The following is a 22,079-nucleotide window of genomic DNA, read 5'->3' on the forward strand; positions in this document are numbered from 1 at the left end:
ATTCAGTATTATTGTTCCTGACCTTAATATAGCTTTAGCTCGTTTTAGAGCTTCCACTCTTGGTGTTTTACTGTGTGAAATACAGCAAGCTTTCTGTTTTGAAAAGGGAAAAGATATGAATTTCTAGTTGAATGCCAACCAAAACAAGCTAAATGAAATAGACTTGTTAAATGATGAGTTAATGGACTGGGCATGATCTATCTCTGGGAAACTTGAAGGAAAGTCATTACACTTCATTATTTTTTCTTCTTCTTGTTTATTTGCCCAGGCTGGGCGTATGCTTCTTCATTTTTTGAGAGTTCATTAATGGGTTAGCTTTGGTCCCTTCTGCATAACAGAACAGCCATATATTCTATTTGCTAGTTCTGACACAGTAAGTAAAAATTATGGAAAATAACTTTGAATGTTACCTTCTGTTTCTTGCACACAACTTATAATTATGCAGTTATTTTTGGCAAATACAAAATGTCAGAGGAGGAGGGAGGATCACCATTCATTTTAAATGGAAATGATGCATTGTGTGGGAAGTCTAATTTTTTTTGTAATGCAGAATCGTTTTAATTAGTACTGTTGCCACGTGTCTCTAATACCAATAAAATAATATCTATAAAGCCAGACCAAATTAAGGCAGAAGATATTTAAGTGAAGAACTCTATTTGATCAGTGCATGATTATTTATGTAATGACCTAAGACCATATAGAGTCAAATTCAAGCAGTATAAATGATCCTACTACTGTTGACTGCAGTTTTACTGTGGCTCTTCATGTAAGCTAAGGATCTGCCTCTCTAAATACTCAGTTCCTGGAACAACCCTTTAAAGCCAAATTTTGTCCTCTCTGCAAACTGTTTTATCATGTTTGTTTACCCTGCTTTCCTGCCCAATTTACTTATACACTTTCCTACTTGCAACTCTACCTTGTGACTATACTGTCACCAAGTGTTTGAGGCTCAGGTTATGTATTCAATGCAGGGTTAGTCCAAGTCTGTAGATTTGCTCCTACACCTGATTTTGGTGCACTTGCAGGCCTCTGACATGAGAAGTGCTTTCCTTCTAAAATGTTGGTCCATCATAATATATGGTGAAAACCTCAGTGATGTTCAACTTAAGTCCCCGCTTCTGCAGTGAGAATGGAAACTAGGATACTTAAGTGCTGGCCTGCAGTGCCTCCTCCCCTCAGTGTCTTGAAAAAGATATGTAAAGTGTCCTACTTTACTGTGTTATTAGGAAGCATAAGATGAGTCCCCAGAATTTTTCTGTGGGGTGTTGCAAAAATGTATTACCAGTGACCCTGTGATAACACAGGTATGGCTTTGCAGTACTCATGTTAGAGGCAGGCCAACATGGGTGCTCAGGTGCAAGTGACAGACTTCCAAGTTCATTCTGCAATGAAGATACAAGCCTAGATTTAATTCTGAAGGGGTTTATTATTTTCAGAGATGAGAGACAACCTTTCAGAACAGGAGCTATTAAAGCCTCGTTTTTAAATTCTTTCCTTCTTATTTTGAATTCCAGAAACCTCCTTAAATATAAGGAGGAGGGTCAAAGTTTGTCAAGACTTGTCAGCAAAGCTGGATGTGTTAGCTTATTAGAGTGTGTACAAGAAATGGCTCATCTAAGTCAGAGAGTGAAGATGCTGGGGAGAAGCAAAAGGGAATTATGAATAAGAAATGGAAAAAGAGAGAAGAAACATGGGAATATGTGAGAAGCTGCAGGTGAAATGGTGTCATGCAGGGAGACAGGGACAGAGGAAGGAGCAAGTACCCTTCCCTTCCCTTCTCAAACTAGCCTTAGATAAGCAATGTACATCTTTTACTTGTCATCTAAGATGAGTGTTTTAGTCTATGATGATCTCTGCATTAATTACAGAGGTATGACTCTGAGCCTCATTCTGTTTCCTGTAAAAGGCTATTCTGGACTTACTCAGCTACATATGGACTGTTGATCATTCAGGCTGTGAAGGCATAGGCAGGTAGATGTGAATGCAATCCATATCCTTTCCTTATGCCCTGATATCTATGGAAACTGCCATGCCTTTGACCACAGGATAAATCTGGGTGAATGTGATCATCATAAATGCCTGGAATGAAAAAAGCATATAGCATAAAATCTGGGAGTAAAAATAAAAAAATTCAAAAAAAAAAAAAAAAAAAAAAAAGTGTTCAAAGTCACATTTTAAAATCACCTAGGAGTACTGTATACAATCATTTCTCTGTGTTATAGATCGTAAGATTGACTTTCAGAACTGCATGTCGTATTTTCTACCTGCCTCATTTTGGATACTTCAGAGAACCCTGATTTACAGACAGCATTGGCTGCTCATCCTCCAGGAATTTGGCTCCTGTTGTCTCTCAGGCTGAGCATTTAAAACAAGGATTTCCCTGAAGCAGACCAAAGTGCTCTTGGTCAAAGTCCACTTTTAATTCTACTTCTGTATCCTACCTTCTCTTGTATATCCCCTTGATATTGTTGAACTACAAGCTATGTAAAAAAAGTAGGGTTTGTGCTGAGATTCTGGGGTCTACAAACACATCTTGTGGACACAATAGTAAAGAATAGAGACACCATAGAATTTCTCAGGTCTTTGGCTTTGCAATCTGCTCCCACAGCCTACAGATGGAACATACAATAGATATCTCAAGGATGTTTTACATTGCACTAACAGCTGTTTAGTATCTCTTACAAAGCCACAGCAGAAAAGCCAGTGGGCAAGATAATCCAAATATGGCCTCTAAACCACCACTTTCTTAACCCAGTGTTTCTGCTGAATAGCCAGTCCACCAAAATGATTAGCTTAATTTCATCTTTTTCTCCCTTTCATACCTACTTAATGTTTACCTGTGATGGTAGAAGGATGATGAAGCTCTGATTTTTATTTTTGAGAAAGGAACATGTCCCTAGTAACTGACAGTATGACCTAATTTTTCTTCAAGATTATGTGGGGAAGCCCTCCATAATCTGGAGAGCCCATGCCAAAGTACAAGGCATTTTGGTGGAGGGGAAATTTTTAAATTAAATAGGATTTATACAGTATTCATAAAAGCCCTATGTTAGTAGCTTTTCCAGAACCTAAATGGTTAATGTAGAAAATGTTAGTAATTTTGCTGCAAATAAATTGATCAGTATGCAAGACGGTTGTCACTGGCTGAATCATGGTCCACAGTTAAGGTAAACAGATCTGTGATGACATTTTCTGAGCAGAATACCAATGCTGCTACATTTCTTCCCAGAGGTTTCTGACACTTCTTATATGCGGATAAAATTTCTCTCCAAGAAGCTTTTGTTCACAGGAAAGAAATAGCATCTTTGTAAGACTCCTCTTTAAAGGTGGGATTTATTACATTTCCTGATTTATTTGTTATGATAATTGTGTTAAGAGTATCAAAGGGAATGTTTTTGCTTTTCTGCATATCCTGTTTGTACAGTAGATCTTTCTAATGTGAAGTCTATTTAAAGTATCTGGCAATGGTTGGAAGTATAACAGTATAAATAGAGTTATCGGGGAACAATGAAAATTATTTTTTGTGATAGTCTCTGAAAGTGATCTCTGTTTTATAGTCTCCATAGTTAACATGCAAAAGTAATGGCTAAACATACAGTTAGGTTTAAGCATAGGTGTTTCTGTGGAATATTTTTGGCTGCATGATAGTTTCATTTTTCATTGTTATATTCTAAAGTAAGAAATACAGTTTAATTTATTCTTAAATGTTCCTGTGCCAGGCAGAAAAACCCCTTTGCAATTGACTGCAATCAAAATCTTATTGCTGAGATGCATCTAACTCCTGTATGACTTTAGGCTATAGAAAAATACAGTTTCCAAAGAAGTTCTTGAAATCTGTTTCTTAGAACATTTAAAATGTATGTGTAGGTTTCTCTTCACAGGAAAGGGCACATTGTAAATTCCATATTTACCCTTAGATCTACATTTACTTTGAGATGATTGACATCTCAATCGTTTTAGGGACTAGTGGTTAGAAATCTGTCACATTTGTATTTGTATGTGAATTAGAATCTCATAGCTTTGGTGAGATACTGGTACCTGATTTTAATGCAGTTTATTACAGTAAATACTAGAGGATATAAGAACAGTGGAAAGAGCATACTCAGTGAGATCTGACATGAAATAGAAAACCTGGAACTGGTCATTAACTTTAATGTTAGAGATTCAAATTTCATTGAAGTCAGTGAGAGGATTTCTGTCAACGTCAGTGGACCTAGCCCTGTTCATATTTTGCACATGCTGATGTGAAAAGCATAGTTTGGAATGACTGTATGGCTGAAAATAGTGTGGCCAATAGGTCCTTTTGTAAGATGGACTTAGGAAGTCTCGTCATGCACAGTCTTGTATTTCAAAGCTTCACAGCAAGGGGATGTGCAGCTGCGGTGTGTTCAAAGAAGCAAAGCAAAAAAAAAAAAAAAACCAACATTGTCTCTCCAGAGCTAAATGATGCACGCTGTGAAGACACCTGACAAAGCAGCTGTGCCTCTCTGAGGGGCATCTAAGCAAGTGAGCAAGTTATATGTTTGTGCTAGAGAAGAGTTAGAGCTGGATTTCAGTCAGTGGTTTGAGATGGGGCTTGAGATTTGAAGTTTGGGCTTAAGAGCTGTAGTTTAGTAATCACTGACTAAAAAGAGAAGTCCAGATTTATCCCGGCATGCTGTACCATCCAGTAATTCTTGTGGCTGTGGTTCGGACCGTTAGTTTTACAACTGAAAACAACACCTTCAGTGGTAATAGCAGTTTAAATACAGTAACTGCCATGCAACTGCCTTTTCAAGAAGATACCCGTATGCAATATCTAACATGTTTTTCATGTTTTGTTTTGGGAAGTGTTTTGTAATGCCTAGAGCTAAGTTATATACAGAGTTTCATAGCAAATTTGCCATAAAAATGGGATTTATTGGGAATTTAAGATTAGCCCTGTATTTAAAGTACATTTGCAGATTGTCTTTTATTTTGAAAAGACCTCAAAATATTTTGGGGGTGACCTACATGTAATACTAGAGAACAGCATCATAGCAAAGCTTGAAATGTTCAGCAGTCAGTTAAATTCTGGACAGAAATGTAGGAACTAATTTTACTGCTTTTGCATTGAGCACTGACATTCTCCTAGGATCTCCTCTGGGATCCTCAAAATCAACATGAGTAGTAGTGGCAAAACCTGGCTTGTGGGTGGCATGATGGTGATAAGATCTCTTAGGTCATCGAATTTGTAGCTGGAGTAGTACTCTCTAAAAAATGCCAATGTTTTGCTAAATTTTATTTAATAGCATTTCTGTATTCTTCAGCAGATATCTAGGTAGCTTTCTAACTTTAAAATGAAATACTATGTATTTTTTAAATATAAAAGCAGTATGTGAGTAGGGAACTTCTTTTAAACAGGTGTTTTCAGAGTGCTGCCATTGTGGTTCTAGATGACTTTCATGAACATGCAGCCTTAATTTTATTTTCTCATCATTACTTCCTTATTCTTACATTTTAATTCTGTATTAAGTAAGCAATATTTGGCTTATTTCTGTTGGCAAAGGGGAAGTCTTTCAAAGCTGAGAAAGCAGACAGCTTGTTTCCTGATACACATTGCTGCTGAAACACTTCTGTGAGTATCAGGGTTAACAACTGTCTGGGTGTGGGTGTAGATGGGCCTGGAAACATAATCTTTGTGATTCGTTTTTGACCAAGGAAGCTTGTATCTTTTTTTATACAGCCAACTTGACACCTGCCTCTGCTGTGCTGAGCTTTCATTCTATTGTATGCAACAGAATAACCCCCCTGCAAGAGGTTGCCCTAAATTTGTGCTTAATGTGATTTCAGACAATTGCAGGTTGTTCTTCCAATATATGTATTTCTTTTCCTTTAGGTCTGTTCATCTGGGGTGCATTCTGTCTTTTTTATAGTATTAGGCTCCTTGGAGTATCTGCTTACCAGAACATTTCAGTCTGAGATTCCAGTCTATTGAAATTTTTTTCTCTTCTCCTCAAAGTATGCACAGCTGGTTTACCTCTCTGGATCTTAAGTGCTCAGAGAAGCAGCTCACTATTCCCATCACATTTTCTGTTTGGCTTTGCCTTCCCAGATTGGCCGTTGTTTTCGGATGGAAAGTGTTTCTACTTTTGTGACCAGCCCACCTTCTAGTCATCCTGCTCTATCTATAAACTCCCTTTTGGAATGGGTAAAAATAACATCAAAGATCTGGTTCTTTTAGATGCTTGATGATGAGTAGAAATGGAATTTGGGAAGACCTTCTAGTCATCTTGCTCTATCTATAAAATGCCTTTTGGAACAGTTAAAAATAACATGAAAGATCTGGTTCTTTTAGATGCTTGATGATGAGTAGAAGTGGAAATAATTTGGGAAGCAGCTTAAATTTGTTCCATCTTCTCCCCATACCTTCTTATAAGCTGTTGGGGAAAACAAGGTGCTGCTTGGTTTGTGAGTAGAATTTCATACTGCAATCTGGTACTGATGTTTGTGTGAGTCTGTTTAGCTTCAGTGATAGGGCCTCCAGCACCCAGGAGACTGCAGCTGAGGGATGGGGTCGCTGTGTTGGCTCTGTCTCTGAAGTCTCCCTTTAGTGCTCTGGTGTCACTGTTTGCACGCTGTGACAAGTGTGAGGTACCGAAGAGGGTGCTTCTCTCTGCTGCTCCAGCTGCTGTCACTGATGCTGCTGCTCAGGTCCTGAATGGTCCCAGCTGAGACGTTTCTGGGAGCTGGTTGCTGCCCTTGTCATTGGTTTCCTCACGGTATTTTTTAAGCAGCTTGAAAGGGAACCAGTCCTCCTGGTTTCTCCATCTTCAGAGCTCAAAATAATTCTTTTATGGTAGGAAAGAATATCAGAAATCTAACTACTTTTTTAGCAGTGTATATCCTACATGCTTGGATGTTATGAAGGCTATAATAGACCACACAATGGATAGTGTCCCTTGGGCATGGCAGACTCGGAACTGGAAAGGTAAATTGTGGGATTTATGCATTGATGTGTGTACTGGCCTGTCACACCTTCAGGGTATTGCAGAATTGGAAGTCTGATTTTAAGGGCCTGAAACTTTTCTCCCTCTGAGTTCGGATTTTGCTTAATGTGTATGGCACCCTGGTTTTTCTTTCTGTGCTTGTGTCTTAAACATGGAAAATTTTGAAAACACCCTTTTAAAGTAGTCAGCTTGAAGAACTTGGTTTTGTTCTCCCACGGTTATGAGGACATGATTGAAGGCTACTTTGTGTACAGTGAAAAAGGCAACTTCTGCTATGTTTGATGTGTCCGCCTATGGATTCTAGATACCTACACGGTAACTCCAGTCTTTTTCCTCATAGCTAGATGTTTCATTTGCTTTAGAATTTTTCTTTCAGGTGTTTTTGGACACTAACGTGACCCAACCTGTGGTTTGATCATTTATCTGTGACCTTTGTTTTTTTATTATTTTTTCATTTAAAAAATATGAAGTTCCTGTTTATGCATACAACTTGAAATCACTGATTACCTTTCATATTTTCATATGTTAAATGCTGAACAAAACATCAGAAAAACAACTTACTCTCTTAAGCCATAACCACTTAAATTAGACATCTGATTAAAACTATTTGTCCAAGTTTCCTGAGTAGTCAGAGGCAGGAGCAAGGGACCTGCAGAACGTGGTTTACTCAACTAAGCATAGACTGCATGGTTGTGCAAGGATGGCTCTTCATTTTCCTTTCAGTGAACTATAAAGTTACCTTGACTATTGAGCTTTGCCTTGTGGACCGCTAACTAGAGGAGAATAATCCACTCCTTGACTTGATTTTTTTTCATAGATTTTTTTGTTTTATGCCTGAAGATATGCTGTGCTGCAAAAATTCCTCATCACAACTGCAGTATTACTTTTATTCTCTAGATTTTTTTCATATTGTTTTAAAATCACTTCTTAAAGACTAATCCCCTTGATCATCTACTCTGAAATGTGTTTCTGAGTGACAGGGATGCTTCTCAGGTAGATTTATTAGGGTTTTTACCATCTGCTTTAACAAATGAGTCAGCAGAGCATTTCAGAATGACCTTCAGTTATATCCATGAAATGTGAGTTTGAATTTTCCAAGTGAATTACTGGCACTAGAGTCCTGAAGAGTACTTATTTTGGAGATAGGTGATTTACCAGTTGTTTGGATGTGCACTCTTTTATTTGTTTGTAAATACGCTAATGTACATTAATGTAGTGTTTCCACATAGCAAAAGCTTTAGATGCAGCAAGGTGCTCCATGCTGTGGTATTGTAGGCAGAAGTTTTTTTGTTTGTCCTTGAACACTTTGCTGAAAAACATCAGATGAGTACTTTACTCTGTTGCTTTTAGTTGAAAAGCAGTTAATAAAAGTAAATGTACTAGAAGAAATTCATGAAATCAGTGAACAGAAAAAATTATATTATTTAAAATGCATAATATTGCGTAATGGATTTATATAAAGTATGGCTGAGGTGAAGTGCTCACCACATGTAGTGAAAGAAGTGAATTCCTGTTTTCATAGTTGAACTTTTGTACTGATCTGTTGATGAAGAATAACAAGATTTTTGAACAGATTTGCTTTCCATTAATAAATATATTTATCTCTAGCTCCAAATATTCTGCCAGGTTTAAAAAAGAAAAATTGGAAAGAAGCTACATTTTCTTTTATGATAATTAAATGTTGTGACTGTAAATTGTACCTCCAGAATGAATAAAGCTCATCTACATTAAAAAAGTTTTAATTGCCTACGTTGTTTATGAGAGTTGCATGGAGACAGGAATATACTTAATTCAGTGGAAAGGAGAAAATGATATATTAAACTCAATTTTTCTTTTAAAGCATAATGAAATATTGTTAATAGATTGTCAAATTATTGCCATTAGTGGTCTGAAAATCCTTGAATAAGGTGCTGTTCCTCAGATGAAAGGTTTGAAAAGCTGGTTAACCTGTGGTTGTACTCAGAGCGGTGAATATCAATCTAGATTTCAGACTCGGTTCCATTCTGCAAGGCCCTATGTATAGGGAGACTTGGGGCTTTTGCATTCAGTCCAGTCCTTTGAATAGTACAAAAATATAAATAATAAAAAATCCAGTATCACCTGAAAATTTATCCCTGCTCTAAGCTGTAGATCTTACTAGCCAATGAGAAAATTCTGAAGTTTTATTTTTCTTGTTACCCCTGCACATGAACCATAACTTAATTTGTCTGAGGAATTCATCTCTGAGTATCTCTACTGGGTAGTTTTAACTATTGTGAAAGATTATTAGTCTTTATCTGATAGCCTTTATGATAAGTAAAATTCTAACAACCTAATAGGTAAATTGATATACAGAGGTACATATACACCGTGATTCTCATTTTCTCCCAAGACACTTTTAAAGGCCGTTGACAAAACGGGGCACTGTGAATTTGCTACCCTTTGTCTAGTCTTTGATAGGAGGCTTTACTTTTGCTTAGAAATAAAAACAAAAGCCTTCTCTGCACTACTTATTTTACAAAAGGCCTTTCTCTAATTTTGTCATCTTGGTTCCTCCTTTCAGAGATGAATTAAAAGACTTTTCCTGCCCCCACCCTCCTTTGTGTTACAGAAATGGCATCAGATATTCCTGGCTCAGTGGCCTTGCCAGTTGCACCGATGGCAAGTGGACAAGTGAGAATGGCAGGATCCATGTCCTCCAGAGGAGGAAAGCGCCGTTCTGGGTAAGCCATTTCCTTTTTTTCAGGGCTGAAACTGGAAATGATTTGTATTGAAAAAGTGAAAATATACATATTTATGTTTATGTAATGTTAATGTATGCAAGCTGCATTACAGCATTAGTCACTGATGTTTTGTTTTTCTCCGACACATATGCTCTTCCTGCAAGATCAAGCTAGCTGAAAAGTGTATTGTGTTTGTTATTTTGCATGCTTCAAAAGACTTTCAAATCTCGCAAAGCATCCGGAGATGGAGTTTGGATCCTGTGGCTGTTGTTCGTAAATGAATGCATACTACCTATATCTTTCTAATCTCAAAAGGACTTATCGTATGAATAAGAGTAGCAAGATGCTTTTCTACATGCAAACTTATCCATCTTCATCTGAAAACTGGACTTGGAACATGTCAGATACATGCTTTCTGTTAAAAATGTTTTCTTGCTAGTCCCAGGTACAGAAATAGCATAAGCAGTCACTCTTTAGAGACTGTGGTCTATCTCCTAGGCCTCACTGGCTATGCAACACAATCTCTCGGATACCGAGAGAAAAGGCCTGAATCCAGCTCAGCTCTTACACTGGCTGAAAGTTCTACTAAGGAAAAAAATAACTTGTTTTATCCAGATATAGAAGTTTGTATGATACATGGTTAGTTTTTCCACATACAGATAATTCAATGGCATAATAATTTTCCATATTGGAAGAAGAGTACATCAAAAGCTGCAGACAGGAAGAAAACTACTTTCTAATATTTCCAGAAAATACCTTTTATAAAAGATTGGTCAAATATATAATGGTCTTAAGGTGATCCTTTCCCAGACATATCTCTGTAAGGAGAGTGACTGCAAAAGAGATTGATTAGTCTTACATTTAGCCATGAATATGACAGCGATAGAACTTGATAAGATCAATAATTTGAATAAAATCTTCCACTGTTGGACATCTAATGAGAGTTATTCTTGGAGTTGTTTGCCAAGGTGTATTGGCAATGTTAGATATCTGGTCGGTAGCAGTGGCCAAGATGCTTAACTCTCATTCTTGGAATGAATTAAGGAAAGAAAATACGCACCTCGTCTTGGATGTGGAACAAAACTGATATGACATAAAGACTGCTGAAGTCCTTTTATTACTTTACATTTGTATTTTGAAGCTGTTTAATTAGGCCTACCTAGACTTGCACTCAAAAGAGAAAACAAGGCATTAATGTCTCTTCATTGCTACATAACAAATACAACTGTTCATACTTCTGAGTAACATGCTAAATTGTTTGGGAGGCAGGGAGTTTGTTTTTAATCATAAGCCAGGTCAGCTCTGAATACAAGGGTTGATGCTGCTGACTGAAATCTTATGATTATATTAAATAGAAACTTGATATTAATTGAAAACTAAGTTTTATACATTGCATTTTAAGTAGCATCTTCTGTTTGTAAGGAAACAAAGGGGGAGAGGAACATAAAATCAAGTTATTTGATATGTATTTTATATGCGGATTCAGTGAATAGTATAGATTTGCATGTATATCCAGGTGTATCCAGAAATATTTTGTGCGTGTACTATAGTTCTAAACTAATAGTCCTTCAAGCCTGAGAAGAGAGTACATTCATTTCATTCTGTGTATGTGTCCAGACTTTGAGGGAAAGAATGCCTGCTGTGTCTAATTCATTGCAGTTTCTCTTTGAACAAACTTGCAACTAACACTTGGTCCTTTCATTACTGTCCTAGTGAAATATCTTTGTACTCTTAAATCCTTGGGGATTGTATCAAACATAAAGGAATATAGCCAGTGAACACAATCTTCTCTTCCAGCTTCGATTATCTTTGAAAATTGTTCTTTTCCTCATAATTGCTGAGGCAAGCTGGCAGAATAATTGCTGTATGGACTTGAATGTAGATCAGTTTAAACTCATTGGCTACCCAGAAGATGCATCTGTGGTGTAGGCATTTAGTTTCATTGACAGCTCAGAAAAATATTTTTCCTTTCTCTAAATTATACCAAGTGTTTTATAGAAAAAAAGGTGATAAGCTGGTAGTGCTTAAAATAACACATTATTGGGGTTATATTGACCACCTTAGATAGATGTAAAGTCAATTCTTTATGTTTAAGGTGGTTTTTGCTATTTTTAGAAGCTATTCTTTTAGCTCTGTGCATTAGAAGATGTCTTTTTTTTTTTTTTTTTTTTTTTTTTTCCCTTCCTGGGTTATCTATACTCAGGTTTCCTGTTTGTTTGCTTTTACAGGTTTCTAGATTTTGATTTAATTCGAGAGATGGTCTTGTCTTTTCTCCGATGCATAGTTGTAAGATCTGAGGGGTACAGAGAAAAAGGGGCTGTAGCTCACCATTCTCCCTTCCTGGATGTAGCCCCATACATTGTGTAAAACAAAGGGTGATAGTGCAGTTCCCCGTGTACCTCTCGGTTGCATCTGCTCCTGAGCATTCCTGCATGTCCCCTTCGTGCTCTGTTTAATCATGGCAAGCCATCTTTTGACATTTCTCTGCAATTTTACATAATCATTTTTGTTACAACATTCCAGTCCTCATCTCAGTTTTTCAATTTGCCACGTTTCCTATGAAAACCACACACCTTTTGAGGAAGATTTTTTTTTTCTTTTTACAAATACCTCGTATGTCAGGCCTTTTCACAATTGATGTGAACAGTATGAAAGAAGAAAACAAGATTTGTGCTGTCTCTTCAAAACAAAGAGCGTAGTACAGCTCGTTTTTAAAGTCTCTTAATAGGAATTTTAAATGAAAGGTACTGTTTCTGAAACTTCTGAAATGATGTCATTTGTCTTCTTGGAGGCTGCTTCTACTGTTTTACTAATGTGCAATATATTCTATCTGAATGGAAGATCTTATCTGTCAGGGTAAGAGGGGTTTGTTGGAATATTATTTTTTATGTGCTCTACTGTGTTCTGCTAAAGGTTACAGCTGATTCTTTATCTTTCACTTTACCTTACTGCAATGCACTTGAAATAGTTCAGTCAGGAAGTTAGAATCGCTCACTTTAAACCTGAGGGTTGTTTTTCAGATTTTGAGAGGGTTTTTCATCTCTTTTTGCCCAGTGAAATATGGAAATAGGAAAATTGCTTATTAACCAACAGGTCAAAATGCATTTATTGTTGCATTTTTGCAGGTGTTAACATTTTTAATGAACTTTATATTCAAATTTTATTTTTTTTCCATCTTTTTTATTTGGAATACAATCAGGATTTCTAGGTAGTTTAACAAAGCAAAGATGAACAAAATATTTAAAGATTTAGTCTCTCACAGTCTGGTTTTGCACCCTAGGTGCTCAGATTCTATAGTGATGAGCCAAGTGTTAGTATAGTAGGTATTACCTATAGATATCACCCTAAGGAAATGTTATAAGATAAGAAGCTGCTATCCAGCTATCTGGAAAAGTAGATGTATTTAGTGCCACTCACTCCTTTGGAACTATATATACATTGCCAGCAGCAGGATCAACCCTTAAATTGTCATCAGGTTCTGTGTTATCTGTAATTCTGTGCATTCCAGTAATAATAAGCTGGCCCAAACACAATAAAACCAATGTCTGGTTTCTCTGGGAAAATTTCTTTCAGCTCCTAGCTGGAGTATTTGGAAGCTAAGAAGTCTGCCAAGGCAGGGAGTCCTAGTGCACTGGAGCAGAAGAGAAGGAATTACAAAATAAATCTGTCCTAAATTAAAACAGTGTCTTACTAAATACCGTCCAGGAGAAGACTTCTTCTCAGAGTAGACATGCCTGTTTTTTACTGTGCCCTGTTCCTCAAGTTTGAAATTCAGGATTTATCTCAATTGCATTTCAGTTGCTAGTGAGACCAGGAAAAGATATACCTGATCGATGATGATTTTGCAAGTGGGTGGACACAGCCCAGTGTCTGTCTGAGCATGTGCTAAACAAATAATTCTCATATGACATTGATTTTCACATTTTTGCTGTAGGTAGAAACATTAGAATTGAAGTAACACAGACATCTGTTTTGGGATGTCACATTATAGACACTTTATTATGTGGGGAAGAAGCAGGTGGGTAACACGAGAGCTTCAGCTAACTGATAATGCATAAGTGTTAAATTACTAGGAGTATTTTGTACGTAACAGGTCTGAAGAAATGCAGGATGTTTGAAGCTGGTAGCAATGAAGGCCATATTTTGGAGTAATAGCATGTTGGCTTGGTCCTGGGTTATCAGTAAGCACTTTTGCACAAGCGACAGCTTGCTGGCCACTGGAGGTCGGTGTTGTTCTACAAAATACTACTGAGAAATCACTGGCAAGTGAAGTGTTTTTAAAGCTGAGTTTAGTGATAATTAGGTGAGCAAAATGTAATTTATAGTGAAAATTATGATTGCATCAAACCTCAACCAAATTAAATACACATCTTTTCTTAAAACCCTTTTGGGAAAATAATTTTCTCCATGCTTCCTGTAGAAATGAATAATCACTATTACCATCTGGAAAATATTATTGTGTCTTATACGGATTCAGATTGCTGTGCTTATTTGCTGAACTGATTGTACGTAGAGATCTGTGAGCTGGAAATACCTTTTATAGAGCATTCTGACTTTGATATCAAAATTAGAAAGTGGGGTGATGTTGTCTAACTGGCACTCATACACTATATGTTCTAGTCTTCATCTAATTTTAAGGAGCACTTTTATGCCACTGCTCCTAGACTTTTAACTTGCAGATCTTCACTTTCAACTGGTAGATTTTTTTTGTATTAAGAGATATATAGCATTGTCATTTTGCAGGGAGTTTTTTGCCTTTACTATGTTTTCTATCAGTTGTTAACATAAAGAGTGTTACCAACATGGAATATGCAATTGTATAAAGCAGGAAGGGGATAGTCACAGAATCACAAGCTGGTTGAGGTTAGAAGGGATCTTCGGAGATCATGTAGTCCAACCCCTCTGCACAAGCACAGCCACCTGGAGCAGGTTGCCCAGGAGCCTGTCCAAACAGCTTTTGAGCATCTCCAAGGATGGAGACTCCACAGCCTCTCTGGCCAAGCTTGTCACAATGCTCAGTCAGCCTTACAGTAAAAAAGTTGTTTTTTATGGTCAGATAGAACTTCCTGTATTTCAGTTTGTGGCCATTGCCACTTGTCCTGTTACTAGGCACCACTGAAGAGAGTCTAGCTCTGTCTTCATTACACCCTCCCTTCAAATATTTATACATATTGATAAGATCCCCCCTGAGCCTTCTCTTCTTCAGGCTAAACAACCCCAGCTCTCTCAGTCTCTCCTCATAGAAGAGATGTTCCAGTTCCTTCATCATCTTAGTAGCCCTTCACTGGTCTTGCTCCAGTAGATACTATCTAACTATACTATTGTACTATCTAATTAAAGGTGGCTAACTTAGGAGGTCAGTCTTAGTTTGTATGTGTAATTAGTGAAGAAATAGGTTCCTGCTTTTTGTGGCTCCCTGGAGGAGCCTAACTGGAGGGCTGCAATTTGGCCCAGGGAAGAGCTCTTCTCTTCCACTGACTTAAGAAGAAGCTCCCAGGACACAAGACAGGTAAGTTAGGTGCGTGCTAGACCCATAACTCCTTTTGGTAGGGAAAGTTCAAAAAAAGTGATTCAAATAGTAAAATAATTGCTGTCTACAGACTAGTTGGTAATTTGTGTGAAATGTTTAGGGTAAGTCTAGAAGAGTTACTGCAATAAAATCGGTAGAGGTGAAGTAAATAATCCTCTCTGCAGATAGACTGGGAATTTTTTCTACTCTCTCTCTAACTTACTTTGTTTAGACTGGGGCAATAACAGTTGCCTCATATTTATTATGTATCAACTTTAGAACTTCATTTTCTTTAGCCTTAATTTCAGTCCTCCGACAAAGTATATCTGCTGATTTCTCTAAACTTCTGTCAGCACTGGGGGCTATTACTCCTGACTATTTCACAAGAACTGTGTTAATTTAATGTTTCCTTTTAGTTGTTAATTTTAGCAGTGCAGATTGACACATACATATATTTTTTAACATGTGTTGTTTGGACTCCTGGCAGCTGAGTCTGGGGAATATGAGCAAGGCTGGAAATTAGTGTCATTAACACCTTCAGTCAATAACATAGATCAAACAAGTTTGTGAACTACTGGCTTGAATGTTCAAGTCATCATTGCCACCTTCATGATTAGTGATTTGAATATCTTGCTCTTACAGAATGGATTTCGATGATGAAGATGGAGAGGGTCCCAGCAAATTTTCAAGGTGAGCATTTATAAGGAGCTGGTCAAGTTACTAACCTTTGTTCAGTGGAGAAAGACAACTGTCACACTACTGTTGTTTGATAAATGTATATGAATATGGGCTGAAGAAATTGCCAATGGTTTCGCCTAAATTCTAGTTACTGTTTTTACCAGCTTCTTCTGCAAATTAGGCAGCCTGCTGGAAATCTACTTAATGTAGTATTTGTCTTACAAAGCATGTGTCTTAATTTCACTCTAAAACTATATCAAATGAGAGAATTTGTGACTTCTATCTACAATATTTGAACTGTTGTAAATGAACTGTGATTATTTCCTGTTGCTGAAGCTGTCTTTTTGCCACTGAAAATCAATTTTATATTTAATTTAATTTAGATGTTAGCTGTTTATTAAGAAAATGTTACAGAACCTAGAGATGTGGTGAGGGTTTTTTTTGTCTGTCTTTTCTTTTTTCTTTTTTTTTCTTTTTTTTTTAAGATTTAAGTTTGTTATGTGTCATTAGTTGTAAGTGAAGAGTAAAAATGACTGAAATGTTAGTTGATGTATAATATTCCAGACTGCAAATAAAAACAGTTATCAAAGCATCATTGCCATTACTCACTCCTCCTTTTGTTCTGCTCACTCTATTTGCATTTTTCCATCAGAAACCAATGGGCTGTACTGAGGATAGATATTTTGAGGCCTACAGATTATTGTTGATTATTTAAATTCTAATTGCAAATGTATAGCATATATATATGTTTGAACCCAGCTGTCACAATAGGGTTTTAACATAATCTTTCTAGTCAGCCTGGAAGATGATAGTGTGCTGAAGATGTATCGTAATACCATATCATAACCTACTGTACAATGCTGACAGCTCCCCTATTTAGTTGATATTTGCAGAAGTAATAATCCAGTCTCTGATTTTAAAATTGGTGATCTGAGTGCTAGTCCTGATGCTTACTACTAGATACATATATATATAACGGGAACAAGATTTGTGAATACTGGTTGGGTCTATATAAGCATCAGAGTTTGTAGGCACAGTGGTGCACGTGCAGCTAACTGTCTCAGTTCTGGCTTCAGCCTTTGAAATTTTGATTCTGGGGAGGAGAGAGCCAATAGTTCCTTTATCTTTACTGGAGGAACATGCTGTGCTGTGTTTAGAATCAGTTCATTTTAGATGTCCGTTCAAAATCAGATACTTAAGCTCTAAAAACCCTGGATTGTTCTGCTTTTAGAGAGTACAGAAAAACTGTACAGAGGTTCCTAGGGCCATGTTTAGATATCCTCTTCTGACCGTGGTTGTCCTACCAGGAGATGTTGTTCCAAGTTGTGCCATCCTCTTAGAGTTTTTCCCTTCTCCAAATTGCTCACTTGACTGATTCCTAACTTAACTTGGTCAAAATTTGGCAGTTAGCCAAGACCTGCTATTTAAATGTTTAAGTCAAACTAGCTTGCTTTGACTGAAGTGCTTGAAGGAGCATGCACACAAGAGGTCAGATGGAAGATTGCAAGGGAGAAATAAGTAGCTGGAGCAACATCTTCAGCCCAGACAACCAGACAAGAGTAGATAAACAATCCCTAAGCTAGCATGAGCACTAGAAGTTGCAGTGTTAGTACGGGGTTCTACATGAGTTTATACACTCGGCTTTGCAACACAGAGTTGCAAATCCAGCTCAGGTATCTCTGCATGGCATCTCATTATCACATGTAGACATATGCATGTACTTCTCAAATGGTGGCATGTGGCCGTTCCTCACTGAACCTGTCTTTTTTTGGGGGGAGGGGGGCACAGTCTGTTCCTAGGGCAGAGTCAGGTGGAAGAAAAGGGGCATTTTCTCTTGGATGTTTTGAGAGTGCTAAACACAAGGTAGAAAGAGATGCTGCTTAAGTTTCACTTAAGCTTTGTCCTGAGAGTTTAAACAGGACTCAGTGAACAAGGCAAGTGTGAGGCCTTACAGAGTTTTAATTGATTTGAGAAGAAAAAAAGAAAAAGTTAATTAGGAGCTTTTTAGAGGAGAAAAGATAATTATGCTGTATTGCCTTATTAGCTAATACATGGAAAGTTCACAGGATCTCTGTTGTAGTAAATTGCATCTTTTTAGAAAGGCATAATTCTAATACAAGATCTTACTTGACTGTTCCTCAGCAGTAATACTCTTCAATTCTAGAAAAGCAATTATTCCTATTTTTGTATTCCTTATAACCTGTGTGTTCTATTTTGGAACAAGCATTTTGAATTCTCAAAAAGCAAGACCTTTTTTTTTTTTTAAAAAAAGTGCATTTTTAAAATATATATTTAGTAAAATTAATTTCAAAATATGATAATGATTTGGGGAAAGGAAAAGGAGGAGAGTGTTGAGTTTTTTTAGTAAAATGTCTCATTGCTGCCTACCTGCCTTTGGGGTAGTGTTTCAGAAACAGTTTAATCTCATGGGTCAAAAGTCCTGTTCATCTTGATTTCCTCCAGAATGTAGCTGGTAATACTCTGCAAGTACTTGTTTGGGCATCTAATTTCTGCTTATTTTGGTAGGAATCAGATATCTATATACTTTTAGGAATTTAAGCCAGTTTTAATTTTACCTCTACGTACCCAGCAGTTTCATCTGCCTGCCAGACTTTTTCCAGTACTTCCAAGAGATGGTACAATATATGTACCTATTACCGTTTTTTCTGAAGGCATCCTTATACAATAAATTACACCTAACTGTGTCTCTCTGCCCTCCTATATTATCTGTAGACCGTCAGTGCCCTCTGCTGAATGGAGTGGGTTGCGGTTGCAATCTGGAAAAGATGCATTTTTTTTCGCATTCAACACAGCAATGAGTATTTCATGAGCTGCTGTCAATAAAGTTCAGTTGTGTTTTCTGTAGTAGTGCTGGTCGTTAAGTTTCTCAAGCAGTGATTGTATGTCAAAGTGTTTGCATAAATCCAATGAAATATGTCTTGAACTTTTTAAAATACACTGGAGTGAAGTTTTGAATTGGCATGGCTTGGAATTTTCATCAAGCTACTATTTTCCTTGCTTTATCATTCTCATGTCCTCATTTGTAATACTTTGCAGTTGCAAACCTGTTTGCTTTGTGTTGTATGTTGACTTCCATATGATGCGTAAACTCTGTGTATTTACTTATCATCTTTTCTTTATAGGTATGATGGTGATCAAATCTCTGGTGATAAGGAAAAGTTTGCAAGGTAGGCGTGTTCTGCAGAGATCTTCTACTGAGAGAAAAGAGGGGGATGGTCGTATCCAAAAAATCCCAGTATGTGTACCTTAGCTTAGAGAGCTGGTTATTTTGTTTCTAGGTGGGAAGATGATCAAAGTACTACTGACACAGAAAGGATGGCCAGGTAGGAAAAAGGAAAATCAAATATGAATTGCCCCCATTTTTATTTTATCTAATGCTGTTCTGACTGATGAAAAGTCAGCAGGATTAGCTGATCCAGTGCTGTTTGAAAGTGGTTTCGGTCTGTCCACTAACTCTGGACCTGAGTCGATTTGGATCAGCTCCCAGTCTCCCAAAATTTAATGTTCTTCCAAAACTTTCATTAAAAAAAGAAGTTAGAAATGACGAAGTTAGGATATCATTCTGCGTGCATGTTTACGAATGCCAGGCTTCCTATGACAGACATAGAAGAGGAGCTGTTCCTTCTATTTCTTTACAGAGTTCAAGTTTGAACTAGTTTCAGAATAGTTCCAGGTTTCTGTTTGGCTGAACCTTTTCACAGCCAATTGATAAATGTAGAATTATTTTTTAGCCTTTATTATCATAAATAAAATTGGATATTCTTCTCTCTCTTCTCAGGAAGTTTTGCTATCTCTGTTTACTTTTTAGAATTGTGTTTAACGGTCAGGTGTTATCAAGATGTTTTTGTAGCAGACAGTGGAATATGTATAAATGTAAAATATTTTGTATATGTATGTTTTTTGTCTCTTTCTCTTTCACCATTTTTGTTGAATATGCTGAACTTAGAGCAAGCTTTTGTCATGTAAAAAGCGTGTTTCTTCCCTTTGTCCTTATTTATATGCATACATATGCTGATAGTATGCACATGTGCTCTGAATGCATGTGCACTGTCACACAAGTTCTTTTGCTTGTGTTTGTATATATGATCCAAGTCTTGCAGTCCCTGTACTCTCCCACATCTGTGCAGACCCACACAAAAGCTGTTGATCAACCATTTGAGATGGAAGTGTTCACTATTAAGACATAATGAAAAAATTTAGTAGATGGTGACTTTAGCCAAGGCACTTTATGTAATTTACTGATACATCATTGGCTATCATTGCAGGAAGCCATAGCTACATTTCCTGAATATGGGTACGTTATACATGAAGTAGGCGTATGCATCAGTACAAATAATAATTGTGCGTATAGCTGTAAAAGGTGCCTCATGCAGGTAACACCTCCATGTGCAGTGGACAGGATACACTTTCTAAAGTGGGGCAAACCAATGCATTCTCTGTTTCATAAAACAGCATGCTACATCTTGGAGCCCTCTTTACATTTTAAGAAAATGACCAGCTCCTTTGTTAAAAGCAGCTGAAAAGTGTGCCAATCCTTGCTTCTGTTTTCCTGATCACTTCATATTATTCAACCCCAAAGAACACTGCAGTTTCTTTTGTTGTTGTGTATCATACCAATCAATGCTAGTGGACTCTTCATGTGATCACCTTTTCACATCTTGTTGGATCAGCCAGCGATCCCACAAGAAAATGCTATGCACGGCTCATTGAAATCAGTGGAAGATGCTGCTTTGACATCTGAAGCATCAGGTACCTGTCCTGTACTTGTATTTAGCTGCCACCTGACAGGTATAGTATGTGGAAAATAAATGCTAGACACTTCAGTTTTCTAGGGTCCCTTTGGGCCATCTCTCTCAGTTGTGTATGTTGATATAACAGACTGATATCATTGATATCTGGTCTACCATAAGGGAAAACTGAAATCCCAGATTTTCAGTTATGAAGGATTTTTGGTGACTGCCAGTTTTGAGAATTCTCGAATTCGACTTACCTCAGTCATTTTTAAAGGATTAGAATTTTGGAGCTCAGCCTGAAATGGGGCAGCATCCAGCACTGTCATTGCTATTTCCCTGCTGTGTTAGATTGTTCCCTTACATAAATTATCTGATCTGCTTCTGACAAGCCAAATGTTTGCTTACTGTCTTTGTATTCATTTTATTTATTTACTGGGGATTTGTTGTGTGTTTACTGTTATACCATGTATGGTCCTAGTCCTGAAATCTGATCCTGTAGGCCTGTGGTGTCTCCCTGCAGGCATGTAGTGCTGCACAGGGATGCAGGACTTGCCACACAGCGTTACAGGACTGGAGATCTATAGAGTAATTACTTTTTTTTTTTTTTTTTTTTAACTGTCAGTCAGAACTGACACTTACTGCTGACTTGATCCAGCTGTTAGCAAAAAGAGAGAGCTTTCTTCCAGAAGAGACTTTTTATAAGCAGGGCCAACACCCTGAGCAAGGACTGGAAGCTGTGAGATGCATCACACCTTTTGCAAATTTGGGACTTGGGCTGGAGTTGGCAGGTGTCAGCATCTCATGTCTCTCTTCTTCCATTTTCTGACCTAAACCAAAGGAGACTTCACTAGTTAAGAGATTAAGGCCAAAAGCAATAGCCTAGAAGCTGTTTTCACAGCTATGGGTAAATCATATTTTTCCTTCTCTTTTCTGGATTCTTTGCCTACAAAGTGAGGAATAATAATAATAGTGCTTATCTTTTTAAATACTTTGCTCTCCTGGGGTGAAAAATGCAATAAATAAATAAGATTGTGAAGTATTGTGATTTACTACATCCAATAGAAATTCTTGTGCTGATCACGTCTGCTTTTCTTTTGGTTTGGTGTTTCTTTAAATATTTAGGGAGAATCATAGTGAAATTGAAAGACGCAGGAGAAATAAGATGACACAGTACATCACTGAGCTGTCTGATATGGTACCCACTTGCAGCGCATTGGCTCGTAAACCTGACAAGCTGACAATTCTTCGGATGGCAGTTTCACACATGAAATCAATGAGGGGTACTGGAAACAAATCTACTGATGGAGCTTATAAGCCTTCTTTTCTTACAGAACAGGTAGATTTTTCACAAATGTCTGTTTTCTCTGGTTTGTGGACCTGAATGATGTGAGCAAGTACTGAGAGGAAATAGAGTCTGTTTGAATCCTTCACTGTTTTTTTATCACTTTGTATAGTAACTGGTGTGAAC

At 37.3% G+C, this 22,079-nt stretch overlaps 1 protein-coding gene across 3 annotated transcripts in view; it reads left to right on the plus strand.

Annotated features, from left to right (window-relative positions):
* The window catches only part of ARNT2 (aryl hydrocarbon receptor nuclear translocator 2), a 109,345-nt gene that overhangs the window by 16,805 nt on the left and 70,461 nt on the right, over positions 1-22,079 (plus strand). For all 3 annotated transcript variants that reach the window (XM_062583807.1, XM_062583808.1, XM_062583809.1), the window contains exons 2-4: positions 9,559-9,670; positions 15,822-15,869; positions 21,734-21,947. In XM_062583807.1, the coding sequence (XP_062439791.1) occupies positions 9,559-9,670; positions 15,822-15,869; positions 21,734-21,947 (374 nt within the window). The remainder of the gene's footprint in view (positions 1-9,558; positions 9,671-15,821; positions 15,870-21,733; positions 21,948-22,079) is intronic.

The sequence above is a fragment of the Rhea pennata genome, chromosome 10, assembly GCF_028389875.1.
Source record: "Rhea pennata isolate bPtePen1 chromosome 10, bPtePen1.pri, whole genome shotgun sequence".
Lineage (NCBI taxonomy): Eukaryota > Metazoa > Chordata > Aves > Rheiformes > Rheidae > Rhea > Rhea pennata.